Genomic DNA, 17,852 nt, shown 5'->3' with positions numbered 1-17,852 from the left:
TGAGGAAATCTGGTCAGTTGTGGTTGCAGAGTTATTCATTTCCCAAACTTGTCAAGTCCCCAGACCACAAGTTTCATTTCCAGCCTGTAGAGAGTCTATGTACCTCTCATCCTTCCCCGGTCCAGGGCTTCCTTATTTTGTAAGAAGTGGATGTACCCAGTATTATTAAACCAATTCAAGGGAGAGCAGTTTAAAGCAAGGGCTTTTAATCCGGAAAATGTCTCAGACCTCTTTGAGAATCCAATGCAAATTACAGACTTCTCCCCAGAAAAAGGAAATACACACAGCATTTTACATACAATTTAGGGAATTTATATATAGGCAAACCATTTTATTGTGCTTCACTTAATTGCACTTCACAGATACTGCATTTTTTACAAATTGAGGGATTGTGACGATACTGGCAACATTTTTCCAGAAGCATTTGCTCACTTCCTATCTCTGAGTCACATTTTGGAAATTCTTGAAATATTTCACACTTTTTCATTATTATTATATTTCTATGGTGATCTGTGATCAGTGATCTTTGATGTTACTATTGCAGAAAGGTTAAAACTCACTGAAGGCTCAGATGATAGTTAACATTTTTTAGGAATAAAGTATTTTTTAATTAAAGTATGTACATTGTTTTCTAGACATAATGCTATTGCACACTTAATAGACTACAGTATAGTGTAAACATGACTTTGATATGCACTGGGAAACAAGAAACTTGTGTGACTCGCTGTATTGTGATACTCACTGTATTGTGACAGTCTGGAACTGAACCCACAACACCTCTGAGGTGTACCTCTACCCCTGAAAAGTCTGAAGAACTCTTCTCTTTAATAAAAAGTCTTCAGTTTTAGGACAAAATTCTTAGCAAAGGATCAGTCGATAAAATGCCAAAAACAAGTTCAAAGGTAATATATTGAGCCAATTAATTATGCTTGATGTCAAAGTACTGATAAAACTGATTTTAAAATATATTACCTAAAACACTATTTGTTTTATTTGTATTATTGTCTGCAAAATGTGAATCAATATTGAGAGAGATTAAACCTTCATTAGCTGCCATTCAAGCTGAGGAGACCATATATTTATTTATCTGATTTATTTCAAATTTTTATCTGACTAAAATACTCTGAGAGTAAAAAACAACAGCAACAAAAACAAAGACAACAAAAAAACTCAACCCAATTACATTATATACAACGTTCAGACATGAAAATAAGCATTGACCGTGGGCTGTCGTTAGAATCAGGCTGGCACTACTGCACCATAGCGATTTCGGGGAGAAACTTCTCTTTTTCTTTGTTGCCACCCAAAGGAATATTTTAGAAAGATAAGTACAGAAAACACACACACACACACACACACACACACACAATAAAAGACAGCTGGGAAAGGGATAGAAACGCTTATGAAACGAAAGCCCATTATATCTGATTGATGGACGATTATACAGTCCGCTGTTCCAACAAATACAGAAAAATCCACAATTATGACACCAATGTAAACTTCATAAAAGAAGAAGTCTTGACTACCTTGCTCCCTGACACCTAGAATAAATATCCGATACTTTGTGATGCTTCAGCAATTAGCTTCTGAATGATAAAAATCTATTACCCAATAAAGCTAGGAAAAAAAAATCTACTAACAACTTACTGTATTACCCTGGGTAAATCAATTCAGTTCTCTTGGCCTCAGTTTCTTCATCTAGAAAATGAGGAGGTAAAATGGGTCTTTTTTTAAACATATATATTTTTAATTGAAGTAGAGTTGATTTACAATGTTTCAGGTGTACAGCAAAGTGATTCAGGTATGTGTATATCTATATATATCTATATATATATATATATGTGTTCTTTTTACAGATTCTTTTCCATTATAGGTTATTACAAGGTATTGAATACAGTCCCTATGTTATACAATAGGTCCTTGTTGTTTATTTTATATATAGTAGTGTGTCTGTTAATTCCAAATTCAAAACTGGGGCTTTTTAAAGTCTTCTAATTTCCCAGTCTCTGGTTCTACTTAGCACACAGGCAATTTCTCCTCAAGTGCAAGGCTATGATCATTTAGGCACAAGTTGGTACCTGGCCTGTGAACACCCCATGTGCACTGTGGATACTCACTAAAGAGAAACAGGCTTCTGGGGAGAACACTGTGGACGGCAGGGCGAGTCCCAGAGTCCCAGGCGAGGGCTTGACTCTGTGGGGAAGAGGTGACGTGCCACCTTATGAGATGCAGCCCAACTGTCTTCCTGTTTTCTTTTTGAAGTCTCAGCCTATAATTAAGTATCCCCTGGACTCAGCACCCTAGATTTCTCCACTGGTTCAACATGCCTGAAGCAGTGACACACTCACAGTGCTTCCAGAATGTTCCACATGATATTTTCAGCATAACCTTTGAGGGAAAACGGACAACCAAGTTTGGTTAAATATTTTTAAAGTAACTTTGTTTAAATGCATCTATTAATTCTTTAAGTAATTTGTGTTCTTACATGACAACATGTTAGTCAACCCAGATATGGGCTGGGTGGTATATTTTCACTCTCGCGAAAAAGTATTAGAAATTACAGCGCCTCTTTAAAATATTTCTCTGGGTTTTTTTTCCCTCTCAGGGAAGTTATTCTCAGACTTCAGCACACATAAAAATCACTTGGAGTGCTTATTAAGAATGCAGATACCTAGGTTCTACCCCCAGATATGGATCTGGACAGAGCCTAGGAAATCACCTTTTAACTATTACCATAGCAATTCCAGTGCACATGTTCCCCAGAACCACATTGTATATCTCCCCTGTAGAGAGACCTATAAAATAAGCCTGTGTCCGTTTCGTTATTTTCCGCTATAATCCCTTCATCTGTGATATTTTTGCACCCTCTAGTGGATGATTTCACTCAGCAAATTGTTTTTCTGTATTACAAATGCCTTGCTCAAAACTTTTAGGAAATTCCATCTCTCATGAACTCCTTGAAACAATGGGAAATCAGAAAAAGGCTCATAAGAAAAATTGCTTCAAGGAACATGAGATTCATATATATTTAGATATACATTTAATGTGTAATATACATACATATGATAGAAAAATTTAATCCTGATCAAGTTGGCTGAATATAGCTAATCTGTTTTATTAAAATATTTTAGAAACCTTGGATTTACTGGCCACAGTATTTTTAGGCCATTTATACCTGTAAGATTAATATTCTCACACACCAGTTTCCTAATACACTCGTTCCAGCAAATCAATACGATAACTTGGATCTTCCTGACTGCTCCCTTCTGGGCATCTCTTTACAACCTACTGGCCCTTCTGACACCTCTCGTGTTGGCTTCTACGATCGACAGCTCTTTTCAAGATCCTGAAAGCTCTGGATGTGTTTTGTTTTGTTTGTGGCTTCCATCTCACTGAAGAACTTTGCTTACTGATGCTATCACTTCCAGAGTCACAAATTCAGTTGCCCACAGGCACCAAGCAGGTGACACAGATGAGTGGGTGGGCAGGGTGTAAACCAAAGACAGTGGTGGAGACTAAAGCAAACTGAGTTTGTTACATTTCAAGGAATTCAAGAATAATTATAATTTTATAAAGCCCACTATGGGCCTAATTACACATCTGTGAACTGCATGAAACTTTGTTTCGTGAACCAGCTAAAGACCCCTGATTTACGTGACGGCTTACGAAGTGCTGACTGTGTATGGATATTGTTCTCACATAATTCTAACGACAACCCTTTACAAGGGATAGTTTCACATCCCAGTTGTACCAACCAGGAAACGAGGGCTTAGGAGGTAGTTTCCTCGCCCCAAGCCAGACAGGTGAGGTTCCCTGGCGCAGGCTCTAATCCACGGTGCCAGACCCGAGGGTCTGCCTCCTGTCACTTCACCCCAGGGCCTCTCTCAGCAGAGCGCTTCCAGCCTTTCCCACCTGAATGTCCCAATGTGCTCCTCTCCCTCCCACCACCTCGGACCCCTGCTGCCCGCCCGCACCCCCTGCCACCCAGGCTCTTCACAACATCTTCTGTTCCCTTGGCCTCTGCTTCTACTGGTGTCTTTGCATTTGGGCAGTTTCTCATCAGGTAGCTGACACATCTCTGCACCAGCACTGGGCTGGTTGCAATTCTTAGGAACTTATCCCATTGCAAACGAATGTGACAAATATAATATATCTGTATAATATATATATATTCAATATATATAAATAATTAATATATAATTATTAATATATATGATATATAATATAATAATAATATATATAGTATATATGTAAATGATATAAATATATTATACTGAATATATATATATTCAATATATATAAATATATTCAGTATATTTTTACTGCTATTGTTTTAAGTAGGTGCACGTTTTCCTCAAGTTTTAAAATGATATTTCAGTAATGCTCAGATTTTTGTTACAAGTGGAATTGGCCCTACTATAACACCCCCTACCTTTCTACTCAATGGACCCGTTCCAGGTACCACTGTGAATCCTGTAAAATGATGGGAGATCTCTGGGTAAAGCCCTGTTGTGTCAGCTGGCCTCAAAACATGTTTTTGAAAAGCAAACAGTAAGAGTCATTATGTATAGAAATCCAAGTGAATTACCTTTGAGGAAAAAGAGCCATTTCTTCACTTATCCATTCTCAGGTAGCTGCTTGGGTTTTGCGACCCCGAAGGCAGAACAGCGGCCCTGGGGCACGTTTCCCACCAGGCTGCCTCTCGTGGATTACGTTACTCGGGGAAGACACAGTTATAACCGCACGCTCGCATCAGTGCTGCGGTTTATGTGGAATATTTGAGTCCCTTTAACCTTCTGTGAAAACTGTCACCGAAAACAGTATTTCTTTAGGTGGCTTTAACATAACATTTTGATTTGAATTTCCAGACAAAAAGAATGAGAAGTTACTGGGACGTACACTGCAACCTGTGATATATTCTCCAGTCCTAACAGTAAAGAGTGTATTGTTGTGCAGCCTTTCAACAAGAGAGTCCACCTAGGATATGCACAGTAATTCATCCACTTGCCCTTCTTTGTATAAACAGTTAACACAAACAAACTGTATTTCTCTGCTGTGAGAGTCAATATTCAGAAAAATCTATTTGTACTTGGAAAATAGATGGGGGTGGGGCGCTTTGACTGCCTTAATTCTGCAAAATGACCAAATCCCAACTCATCCCTTCCTCATCCTCCAGTGATGGTATCAACATGAAGGTAAAAGCAACCAGAGTCTAACTGGCTGAGGTGCTGTGGTGCTGCAAGGTCCAAGTTATGATAACCGTTTGTTGAATTCTTTCCAAGTGCCTGATGCCCTTCTCACTATGTGCATTAACTCACTTAAACTTGACCCTGTAATGTACGTACTATTCTTTTTTTAATTGGAGTATAGTAGAGTTGATTTACAATGTTGTGCTGGTTTCTGGTGTACAGCAAAGTGATTCAGTTATACATATACATACACATCCTTTTTCACATTCTTTTCCATGATGGTTTATTACAGGATATTGAATATTGTTCCCTGTGCTGTACAGTAGGACCTTGTTTATCGATTTCATAGATAAAATATGGTAACCATAATTCTGTTTTCTATGACTGTGAGTCAGTTTCTGTCTTATAAATAAGTTCATGTGTATCACTTTTCAGATTCCACATATAATCATATATCATATGATATTTGTCTTTTTCTTTCTGGCTTACTTCACTTAGTATGATCATCTCTAGGTCCATCCACGTTGCTGCAAATGGCATTATTTCATTCTTTTTTTAATGGCTAATTCCATTGTATATCTGTACCACATCTTCTTTATCCATTCATCTGTCAGTGGACACTTAGGTTGCTTCCATGGCTTGGCTATTATAAATAGAGCTGCAATGAACATTGGGGTGCATGTGTCTTTTCGAATTAGCATTTTCTCCAGCTGTATTCCCAGGAGTGGGATTGCTGGATCATATGGCAACCCTATTTTTAGTTTTTTGAGGAAACGTCATACTTTTCTGCATAGTGGCTGCTGTAGATACTATTCTTACCACCTTTTTACAGGTAAGGCAATGGAAGGACAGAGGATTAAAGTAACCCAGCCCAGGGCACACTGCACGTAGTGGCAGGGCCCTCATTTTTAGCAGACGTGCTTGGGCCACGGACCAAGTGTGCTCTCGGTGATGGAGTCAGTGAGGTCTGGTATGTGTGCTGGGACCTTACCTGCCCAGAGGCTTCTGTTAGACAGCCAAGGCTGAAAGCTACTTCTACTTATAAGGACTCCCAGAGCTGAAGAATCTGTATTATTATTCCCTCCACGTCCAGGTAGTACCCATTACTCAGTAGTTCTGGATGCCAAGGGTGGTAGCAAATGAAGCCATTGAGTCCATGTTCCCAGGTATTCCTCTTCTTATTGGGAAAATTTGTAAACCACTTTTCAGTAAGACCGCCACTTGCTTGCAGTGTTATCTTTCCTGCCCTGCATGTCAATGACTACTTCCCCCAACTCCAGATCAACATGTGCTCCAAATGTCCTGCAATCAGAGCTGTCAATCCCATAGTTACATTTCAGCGGGAGACTTCACAGGTTCACTGCATGTGGCCCACACTCACTGTTCCTGCTTGCGAGTTCTTTGGATGTGGGTCCCAGCCCCTGCTGCAGCGTGAGGCCATTTCCTCTTGTCCTGTTACCAAGGGAAATAATAGAGGAGCTGCATTCAATCAGAAATGTATAATACCCCTTCACGTGGGACCATGCATGAACAATGCTAAGTAGTAATTATTGGTGGACCAAAAGGGAACAGAACACTATGGGGTGGGGGGGGAAGAGTTTTTCCAGGAGATTGTGGTAGACCCACAGAACATTTATGGATGTCACATTTGAGGTTTTGACTCTTAGCAAGAAAACCAGGCGATCTGTGTACCTGGTTATTTGTAATTCTGTTGAGGGACCAGCTCGCATCGTGTACACTTTCTGACTGGTGTCCATTGTGAGACGTCTAGAGGCTTAGATTTTGGTTTGTTCATGTGGGCGCCCAGGCACTGAGCCACCTCAGCCAGATGGCCTCCTTCTTTCATTAATGTCACACTGACAAGTCCCATGTTGATGCTGATGCCCCAGGGAAGCTCTTTAAGAACCTCTGCCCCAGAGATAAACAACAAGCTCCCACTGTATAGCACAGAGAACCATATTCGATATTCTGTGATAAACCATAATAGAAAAGAATATTTAAAAAAGAATGTATATATATGTATAACTGAGTCACTTTGCTGTACCACAGTAATTAACACAATGTTGTAATTCAACTATACTTCAACAAAAAATACATTAAAAAAGCATTCTCATTAGGCAGTGCTTTTGAATTTATATTTTAGGACAGAAGGCAAATACAAGTAATTTAAATTAGAAAACTCGCTCAGTTTCATCTCGCTAGAGCAAATGGAGAATTTCACAGAAACAGTATCTGCATCAGTTTTGGCTCCAATTTGGAAGTCTTTTCAGAACAATCTAATTGTATATTTCCAAGTTGAATAACGGAGTTCTGTTCAATTCTCTCTGTCGTTGAGGGGTCTGGATAAGGGATCAAAGGCTAAGGACGGTAAAACAGGTGCCAGAGACCCAGGGATCCTGTAAAGGGAAGCGAGGTCCCGGGCGCTAAGATTGCGAAGCTGGTGTTGCAGGTGAAGGGAACGAGCAGGCCGAGGAGGGCAAGGGCTGGCGAGGAAAGAGGCCCAGGCGCTCGAGAGACTGTGCGGCCCCCCCTCCCGCGCTGCTGCTTCTGGTCACTTCCACCAGCTCCTCTGAGACCCCCTGCAGAGACGTGTCTCCCCCCCCCCAAAAACTGAGCACCCAGGAGGCTTCTCTTAACGCTCCACAGGTGGGGGGGGGGCCGTTTCACAACGGACACGTGGTCTGTGGGCATAAGCGCACATTACTTTATACAGCTGGGCAGGGAAGCCCGATGCTATGTGCATTTGTGCAGATCAGCGCTGTGCCATCACAAAATCTTTTGCGAACTGATGGTGTTGAATTTTAGCATCCCAAATAATAAATTAGTATTTGCCCTTTCGTGACAACTTTGTTAAAATAAGATTTCTATCTTTGCCTTCCCGATCCACTTCTCACTGTGGGGCTTGCAAAACTTATTCAAACTTTGTATATAAACCTGAAAGTACAAAAATGTGGACGAACATTTTATGAAATTGTTGACGTTTCTGCGGATGCCTGGCGCCGGGTATCGTGTGCAGTGATATGATCGCCCGGACGAGGGCGCTGTGGTACCGCGTTTACTCGTGTGCTGTCTGGTGAATTCCTGAGTGGTCCCTGCGAGGATTTCTAAAGGAAAGTAGCAACGTTTGCTGGTCCTTTTACACTCCATAAAACGCTGCTGAGATTAGGAAGTGACAGCTTCAGAACTTCTATTGTCTGGAGCTAAAAGGAGTTTGGTTCATCCCTATCAGCGCCGCTGATATTTTTCTATTTGAGGCTCATTACTTTTAAAGAATGTGCTTCAGCCACTTCATCAAAATGCTCCTTAGATTGAAGAAGATTCACTTTTTAAGCGTTTTTTCCAAAGCCAGACTTACAAGTGAGGGTTGATTTGGTATGGATATTTTAGTATGAAGGTATCGCCATCTGCTTGGAACGTTTAGGAAATTTGAACATGGAAAGTTGCCCTTCTGCACCATCGTGCACTTTTTATCTGATCATACTGGATACTGAGGTAATCCAAGAAATAGTTATTAAATCACAAAATGCTATTGCCAAACAATAATGTTCTGTTCTATAATCACACAAATTATTCAGATTAACATCATAATAAATCAATAACAAAATGAAATTTTAAAAATCAATCTTTCACACCTATGATGTGAAGCTTTGATAAAAGCTAAGATGCACATCCTGAAATCTTCTCAATTCAATATTGATTAATTAAAAATAGATTTTAGATTGAAGCATCTGGTTTCCCCGTAGCTTCATTACTAAGGTTTTCCATTATTTACTTAGAATAATATATAAAATATAGTTTGTTGGAAAAGAAAGTCCAAGATGAGGTACGAATGGTTAGTTGGCTCTAACAGACTCTGTAAGGAAAACTCTGTGACGATTACCCGGGCAGTAGTAAGAGAGGAACGGATAGTGTTTGTAAAGAAAACATTCCTTTCTCTAAAATGTTTAAGAAGCTTTCTAGAGGGTCATGATCAGACTTTAAGCATTGTGCTCTCTTACAAATGAAATGATAGGACCTTCACATTCAGACCGGAAGGGAAGTTAGGAGGTTTCTATTTGATCCTGTCAGGAATGGCCTCTGACAGCGAGGACCAGAGTCCTGAGAAATAACGGCTCAGCCAGACAGGGCTTTCTTTCCCTCGCATATGACGGGCAGCCGGAAGTGAGCTGTGGCCGATTGGCTGAGGTCTCTCCGATTCTCAAGGCTTTTCCTCAAGGTTGCAAGATGACTGTTGGGACTTTTACCATTAATTAGGAACTCCTCATTAATAGCAAAGAAGAGAAAATGAAAGAGGAAGGGGCAATTCCTGGGTCAGGAAGACAAAAACTCAGCATCCCAGGAGATAGCCACTCACATCTCACCGGTAGGAAGCAGTCCTTGTCACCTCTGCCAGGAAAGTGGGAAAGCAGCTTCAGCTGGCCCAGTGCCAGCCTCAGAGGTTTAGTCTGTTAGTGCAGGAAAAGGAGAGGAGTGTATTCTCCACCACACCTGTCCATCACACCTCTGACTCTAAGGAAAATGAGGCATCTGGGCCCGGAAAGACCGAAGGCTTCACCCATGTCCCAGAGCTGGTGGCAGAGCCAGGCTTCAGGGAGCATGATGGTGGGGTGGGATGGGAGAGTGCCTTCTGAAGCTCTAAGGGTTCTGCTTTTAGCGAGAGCATAACAGGTAAAGAATGTGACGAACTGTAGCAGCACTATTCACACCACTAGCCGAGATCTGGAAGCAGCCTAAATGTCCATCGACAGGGGAGTGGGTAAAGAAGATGTGATATATATATCATACACACACACACACACACACACACACACACTGGAATACTACTCAGCCATAAAAAAGAATGAAATAATGCCGTTTGCAGCAACATGGATGGACCTAGAGATTATCATACTAAGTGAAGTCAGACAAAGACAAATATCATATGATATCACTTATATGTGGAATCTAAAAAAAGATACAAATGGACCTATTTACAAAACAGAAATAGACACACAGAAATAGAAAACAAACTTTTGGTCACCAAAGGGGATAGGTTGGGAGAATGGATAAATTAAGAGTTTGGAATTAACAGATACACACTACTATATAGAAAACAGATAAGCAACAAGGACCTACTATATAGCACAGGGAGCTATAATATCTTGTAATAACCTATAATGGAAAAGAGTCTGAAAAAGAATATATATATACATTTATATGTATATAAAACAGAATCACTTTGCTGTACACCTGAAACTAACACAATATTGTAAAACAACTATACTTCAATTTTTAAGAAAAAAGAATGTAAAGAATCATGGATTACTGAAATAATCCATGATCTAATAAGATCATAGTGGTTTGATTTTCCTATAGAAATATGCAAAGAAAAATAAAGATCAAATCCTAACACTGTAATCAAGTGATAGTGTCGCTGTCAAGGCATTAAAATTTTGTTTGGTAGCAGAAATTTCATTTGAGAGCCTATTACTTCAAAGTAAATAATGGAGATGTTCCCTCATGTAATCCTTGACGTCCTACTATAAACACTGTGGCCCTCGCCCTCTCGCAGGCTGAGGGCGCCGCCCTCAACTTTCTGAGGAGTGTGACTCGGGTACAGTGATTGTGACAGTAGTGGCAGCAGAAAAGCAAGGCTGCTCTGAAAGAGGTTGCAGCTGACTTTCTCCCGTTGCCGGGAGGATAAAATTTGTCTTCTAGGAGAAGAGTTGTGAACAGATGTTGACTTTCTCTCACAGATATCATTCAGCCATTCAAATACTTGTTAAATTGACACATTCAAGAATGCAACACTGTATCAGGTTATGTATTAATCCAAGAAGAGACTGTGTATTACTGCTTATAACCTAGGACCACAGAGAAGTAATATGCAGACACCTGAGTGGAAATGATTTCTGAAAATTGTACAATATTAAAACTGGCCCCTTCGTGTTACAGACAAGGGAACTACAGGATAGCAAACCAGGAATGACCTAATTTAATTCATTTGGAGAATAGGAATTTTTTTTTCATTTAATATATGCTTAAGTTGTTATAACTCCACGGGTTATGATTTCAGATCTTTTCAAACACAAAGACTTATGTGAATATTATAGTGTCATCTAAAATGACAACTCTTCAGTGTTTTCCCTCGATTCATGATCTATGCCTGGGGTATAAATGGGGAGCGACATTTACGGGTTGGGGATTCAGTTGCGTGTGATTCCTTTGTAATTGCAGTGGGAAAAACTGCAGATGACCAGGAGCGAGAGGAGGAAGATATTCTGCTCTGTCACCTTCCACGTCATTGCCATCACCTGCGTGGTCTGGTCTTTGTACGTGTTGATTGATCGGACAGCGGAGGAAATCAAGCAAGGCAATGATAACGGTAAGAGCATGTGTCCATTCTCTTGCCCTCTTGGATCCTGGGACGACACCCGAGACAGGCAGGGAAGATGTTTCCCGGAGCACGTTGGGTGCACGAGCAACACCCAGTCCTGGCGACAGAGTCGGCTCCAGTTATGTTATTGATGACCACTCGGACGTAAAGCACTGGGCATACAGGGGTCCCAAGCTGAGAAATAAGATTTATCAAGTAAACCTTAGTGGAGGAGGAATATTCAGAGGCCGTGTGCCACTTTAGGCTTTTCAAGGAGCTGGTAAGTATCAGGTTCTGCCTGATGGGAAAAGGCAAACAGCGGTAAAAATAGAAGGTCTTTCATTGTATTTAATTCTCCCCAATCAGGGCTTCTTGTAACACACAAATAAGATGGCAATTAGTAGAGATGTGTTACAGCTTATTAATTAGCACGCTATAAATTTGATAGAGTGGATTAACACTGCAGTTTGAAATATTTGCCATGCTAAGTTTGATAGAGAAGGATGGTATCAAGTCTGCAAAGAGAGATGTTTTAAAACCACTGAGGCATATTCTAACATTGTCAATGGATAGGTCCTTCAAAACAGGAGCAAAAATGGCTTGTTGATCTTCACCTCCATACCCAGTTCTGTTTCTCAGCAGGTTCTGCTGGCTTTTGGCCTGTAGCCTAAATCACAGCAGGTGAAACAGTGAGGAATATTCCCCTAGCCTCCCCCTGGGGGGGAAATATATATATTATATAGAAAACCAGCAGTGAATTTGGAAGGAGAAGTTGTTCAGATGATAACACTAAGTTTGTGTCTCCCTCAAGAAAAGAAGAAAGTGAAAGAAAGAACAAGGTGAGAGGCAGTGAGGGAAAGAAGGAAGGAGGAAAAGAATTTTTTAAAGGAGAGGTTTCTTTCTTCTGTGTCTCTTTGTTGGGATTCACAAAAGCAGGGGGGAGGGCCCCCCTTCTCGTGCTCCTTGGGTGCTGCTTCTGGGCAGAACAGGGCTGGGCTCAAAAGGACCGGAACCCCAGACCCCCTGGGATGTGTTTTATGTAGCTGGAGCATGTGTGTGGCAGGGGTTCTCTAGAGGCAGTGTCCTCTTCAGAACGGGAATGAAAGTGCTAGAAAAAACAGGTGGCGGGTATTTTTGTGTCAGTACTAACTCATTTATATACAGTTTATACCAAACTACGTTGTTTACAACTACATTATGCATTGTTCCTGAGATGCTGGATTTTAAAATGTCTATCGAATCCCTGCTGTCTAAGTCCCTTCAGGGTAGGAACTTTTTATTTATTTATTTTAAGCCCATATCGCCTATGGCTACAGGAACTGGCTCAAGCCAGGTAACAGAAAGTATGCCACAAACATTGCAGCTGATCGTGTGCGTACGTGAAGACGAAGAGACACCCCATCACCTTCCCTGCCTCACTACACCCAGCCTACGACCTTAGGACTGCAGTGCTTCCTCACAATCCAGAGCAGACCTGACGCCGGGCTGGATGTGTCCCGACGTCTGATTCAGCGTTCCGGCCTAGCCTTGCCCTCTCCCGGTGGCCACCCTGCCTGGGCCTGGCTGCCCCAGCCTGCGGGGCTCCCGCTGCTGTCCCCCAGCTACAGGGGAGGGACACAAGATGATGGCACCTCTCCCGGGCAGGACAGGAGGATGCACTCTCATGTCATCCATAGGCAGGCAGCTCAGAACCTCTTAACTCATTTACTCAATCCCACTTCTGACGCCTGTGGGTGAACAGCAGTCGTTTATCCCACAGTGGACATGACCGTCACAACCTCAGCCCTGAAACCCGTGACCCATGACCCATGCCTCTTTCAATTTCTCTCCCTCTCTAGTCCCCCTGGGTGTCATTAATTATGTCTTCAGGTGTCACTTCTATGCTGATAACCCCACACACACATGCAAATGATCTCCAACCACACATCTACCTGCTTCCCAGACCTCTCCATTTAAAGGTCTCCCAGGCACCCGGACGCAGTGTGTCCAAACTCCTAAGCTACCACCACTTCCCACTCTGACCCCTGTGGGAACGGCATCGCTAACCCCCAGTAACCAAATGCACCCCAGGCTTCACTCCTCGCCACCTCCAACGTCCACCTTACATCGGTCACCAAGTCCTATTTATTTAGTCTGTGCCACACACCTCAGGGATCGGTCCCTTTCTCTCCCTCCCCACTCTGCCACCACCCGTGTGCAAACGATCATCTCTTTTACTGGAAAACTGCTCCTTAGCTAGACTTTCTCCACTTTTGCCCACCTTCAACCCACATTCAGAAATGGACTTGCAGCAAATTTACAAAACACAAATCTGACCACATTCTACCCCTGTTTACTCATGTCTCTTAAAATACACCCTGGGCTCTGGAATGGGGCTACGCTGACCTCGTGACCTGGCTGAAGCCAATTATGCCGAACACTGGTTCAGCTCTTCCAGACCCTGCTCTGCTTTTCCGTCTCCGTGACACATGTCCTCGAGCTTCTCGTGTCCACCCCACACACTCACTCACACGCTCACGGGTCATCACACACCTCCCTGAGCCCCACTCAGCCTTCACAGTTTACCTTAGACATCACTCCCTCTTGGAAACTCAGTTCAGCTCCCTGAACTAGAGTAGCTGTTACTACCTCAGCAGCTCTCAGCGTGTGGTCCCCAAATCCACAGCATCAGCATTACCTAGGTACTTGCTAGAACTGCAGGTTCCTGGCCTCTCCCCACCCCAGACCTATGAATCAGAGGTTCTGCGGGTGGAGCCCAGCAACGTGTGGGTAGCTGACACCCTCCAAGTGTTGAGAACACCTGCTCCTGTGGCCCCCCTACCTGGACCACCCGTCGCACCCCCTGTGCAGAGTCTACACCACTACAAAGTGTGAGTTTTACCCCCAAAGGTTTAGATTTACTTACCCCTTACATGATTCTGTTGTGCAGTCAGGCTGAGCAGCTCTGCCCTACCAGGAGACTTACCACACCTTATTATAATCACTTATTTAATTGTCTGTCTCCCCTCACCAGTAGACTGAGCTCCAAGCAGGCTGGGCAGCGTCTGCCCTGCTCACCAGCACATCCTGGGCGCTGAGCAGTGTGTCTGGGACCTGGCAAGGGGCCCAGTCAATGGAGGAGGAACGGTGACAGTGAATGCCTCATACACACATTTTTCCACTTTTTTTCTTTCTTTCGGAATTTTTCTTCAAAACATTTTTTCTCTTTCTCAGTTCTGGGTAGATGCAGGATTTCAGACCACAGTCTCCAATGGACTGTCCCTCAGAGTCCTCAGTCATATTTCCCAACAGAAAAGGTTGAATGATAATCAAAGGTCAGCTTCTTAATATCTATAGCTATAGCTATCTATACACATATATATACACAATATATAGGGTCAGCTTTCTACCATATACTTTTAAAAGTTATTTTCAGGTTTTTAAAAATATTTATTTATATATTTATTTATTTATTTTTGGCTGCGTCGGGTCTTGGTTGCAGCACGCGAGATCTTTCGTTGCGGTGTGCGGGCTCTTCATTGCGGCACACAGGCTTCTCTCTAGTTGTGGCACATGAGCTCCAGAGCGTGTGGGCTCAGTAGTTGCACCACGCAGGCTTAGTTACCCTGCGGCATGTGGGATCTTAGTTCCCCGACCAGTGATTGAACCCGCATCCCATGCACTGGAAGACGGACTCTTAACCACTGGACCACCAGGAAAGTCCCCATTTTCAGTGTCTTAAAAGCAAGTGAAAATGAGATAGCTTTTATCTTTGGTGTTCAGAGCTTCTGAAATAGGAAGCAAGATCTTTATCACGAAGCAGTTCCCATGGTTATTCCTACAGAGTCACTGACCAGAGGGACAGCTCCTGACTTGGGTAATGTCAAATGGGACCATGGTGACTTTTGTATAAGTTTTTTAGTAGAAGACTCTCTGCACTTACGTTCAAATTGTACTTAACACCTAACTTCCCAAAGTGCACATTTTCGGGTAGTGTGGGCATCTGTGTGAGTTATTATTTTAATCTTCCTTTGGCGTTGGAACAGGGGGAGCTGATCCTGAATTGGCTTTTAAAAAGTTTTGGGAAAAACTGCATAATTTAAAAGTCAAAATATTTTAAATCCATCTTGAAAACCTTCAAAAACTTTTGAGGAGGAACAATTTGCCCTTCTTTAACCAGAGTAGAGGTCAAATATAAAACAGCATCTTCTGAGCTGTAAAAACAACACTGCCAGGAAAAAGTCCTTTGTATGTTTTTAAGTGGCTGTCCTTTTAGATTAAATAAACATCATGCCCCAGATCCCTCTCTTTCTATTTCCTGTGATGAAAACAAAAACAAAAATAAATACATGGTACTTGAAACTTTAACTCCCTAAATTATCCATGTTGCCAACTCTAATTTGGGAGAACAATTACTCCTCCTGCCTTATCTTTACATATTCTAGAGGAATGCTCCAGGGTACTATCTGTGTGCTGAAAACAAATCACAAAAATACAGACCAAGAAAACGAAACAAAAGTTCATGCTGTCTATTTTTTTTTTAAATAAATTTATTTATTTGTTTAGTTATTTTTGACTGCATTGGGTCTTCGTTGCTGCACACAGACTTTCTCTAGTTGCGGCGAGCAGGGGATACTCTTCGTTGTGGTGCACGGGCTTCTCATTGCAGTGGCTTCTCTTGTTGCGGAGCACAGGCTCTAGGCACGCGGGCTCAGTAGTTGTGGCTTGCGGGCTCTAGAATGCAGGATCAGTAGTTGTGGCACACAGGCTTAGTTGCTCCGCGGCACGTGGGATCTTCCTGGACCAGGGCTCAAACCCGTGTCCCCTGCATTGTCAGGCGGATTCTTAACCACTGCGTCACCAGCAAAGCCCCATGCTGTCTATTAAAGGGACTATAGATGTTAAGGCTGCTGCAGGAACATTAAAATGCATAGAAGTGAGGGACTAGAATGAGAAATTGATTTTGTCTCACTCCCCTGTGGGCCTCCGAGAACATCCAGGGCTGGGCCGTGCCTGCTGGCTGTTAACATCTGCTTTGAGAATGTCTTAAAAATCACTTTCCTGCCATCCATATTATATTCTCCTTTTCAGCACTGTTGCTTAAACATTCCTTTTTAATGTAATTACACATGCTCTTATTGTGAACAACGCCAAAGTGGTAAACACCGGCTTGGGCAAGTGGTCAGAAGGAGAGGGTCTCGTTCTGCCTTGGTCATGTGCTAGTTATCTTGAATAAAATAATTATCACTCTGAAGCTCACTTTTCTCATTTGTTGACTAAATTGGACTGAACATTCTCCAAACTTTCGATGATTCATTTCTCAAAAACACCATGAATTTGCCCTTGCATCAGATAAATGGAAACAAGGTGTTTAGGGCTTCCCTGGTGGTGCAGTGGATAAGAATCCATCTGCCAATGCAGGGGACACGAGTTCGAGCCCTGGTCCGGGAAGATCCCACATGCTGCAGAGCAACTAGGCCCGTGCACCACAACTACTGAGCCTGCGCTCCAGAGGCCACGAGCCACAACTACTGAAGCCCGTGCACCTAGATCCCGTGCTCTGAAACAAGAGAAGCCACCGCAATGAGAAGCCCGTGCACCACAATGAAGAGTAGCCCCAGCTCGGAACAACTAGAGAAAGCCTGCATGCAGCAACGAAGACCCAACGCAGCCAAAAATAAATAAATAAATAAATAAATTTATTAAAAAACAAAACACATACTAAATTATTTTAAAAAAAGAAACAAAGTGTTTATACAAACAGCACATGTATCATTCATGTTTACTCACAGTAAAAATTACCATTAAAGCTAGTTAAGGAGAGAGACCTTCAAGATGGCTGAAAAGTAAGACGTGGAGATCACCTTCCTCCCCACAAATACATCAGAAATACATCTACATGTGGAACAACTCCTAGAGAACACCCACTGAACGCTGGCAGAAGACCTCAGACTTCCCAAAAGGCAAGAAACTCCCCACATACCTGAGGAGGGCAAAAGAAAAAAGAAAAACAGAGACAAAAGAATAGGGACGGGACCTGCACCAGTGGGAGGGAGCCGTGAAGGAGGAAAGGTGTCCACACACTAGGAAACCCCTTCACGGGCAGAGACGGCGGGTGGCGGAGGGGGAAGCTTCGGAGCCACGGAGGAGAGCGCAGCCACAGGGGTGCGGAGGGCAAAGCAGAGAGACTCCCGGCACGGAGGCTCGGCGCCGAGCAGCACTCACCAGCCCGAGAGGCTCATCTGCTCCCCCGCCGGGGCGGGCGGGGCTGGGAGCTGAGGCTCGGGCTTCGGTCGGATCGCAGGGAGAGGACTGGGATTGGCGGCGTG

At 42.8% G+C, this 17,852-nt stretch overlaps 1 protein-coding gene across 1 annotated transcript in view; it reads left to right on the top strand.

Annotated features, from left to right (window-relative positions):
* Positions 1-17,852, top strand: part of MARCHF1 (membrane associated ring-CH-type finger 1) — a 338,485-nt gene that overhangs the window by 307,266 nt on the left and 13,367 nt on the right. Inside the window, exon 5 of the mRNA XM_036853192.1 lies at positions 11,406-11,553. Within this exon, the coding sequence (XP_036709087.1) occupies positions 11,406-11,553 (148 nt within the window). The remainder of the gene's footprint in view (positions 1-11,405; positions 11,554-17,852) is intronic.

Source organism: Balaenoptera musculus, chromosome 5, assembly GCF_009873245.2.
Source record: "Balaenoptera musculus isolate JJ_BM4_2016_0621 chromosome 5, mBalMus1.pri.v3, whole genome shotgun sequence".
Lineage (NCBI taxonomy): Eukaryota > Metazoa > Chordata > Mammalia > Artiodactyla > Balaenopteridae > Balaenoptera > Balaenoptera musculus.
Note: the sequence above shows the minus strand (reverse complement) of the source record. Positions and strands in the feature narration are given on the sequence as shown.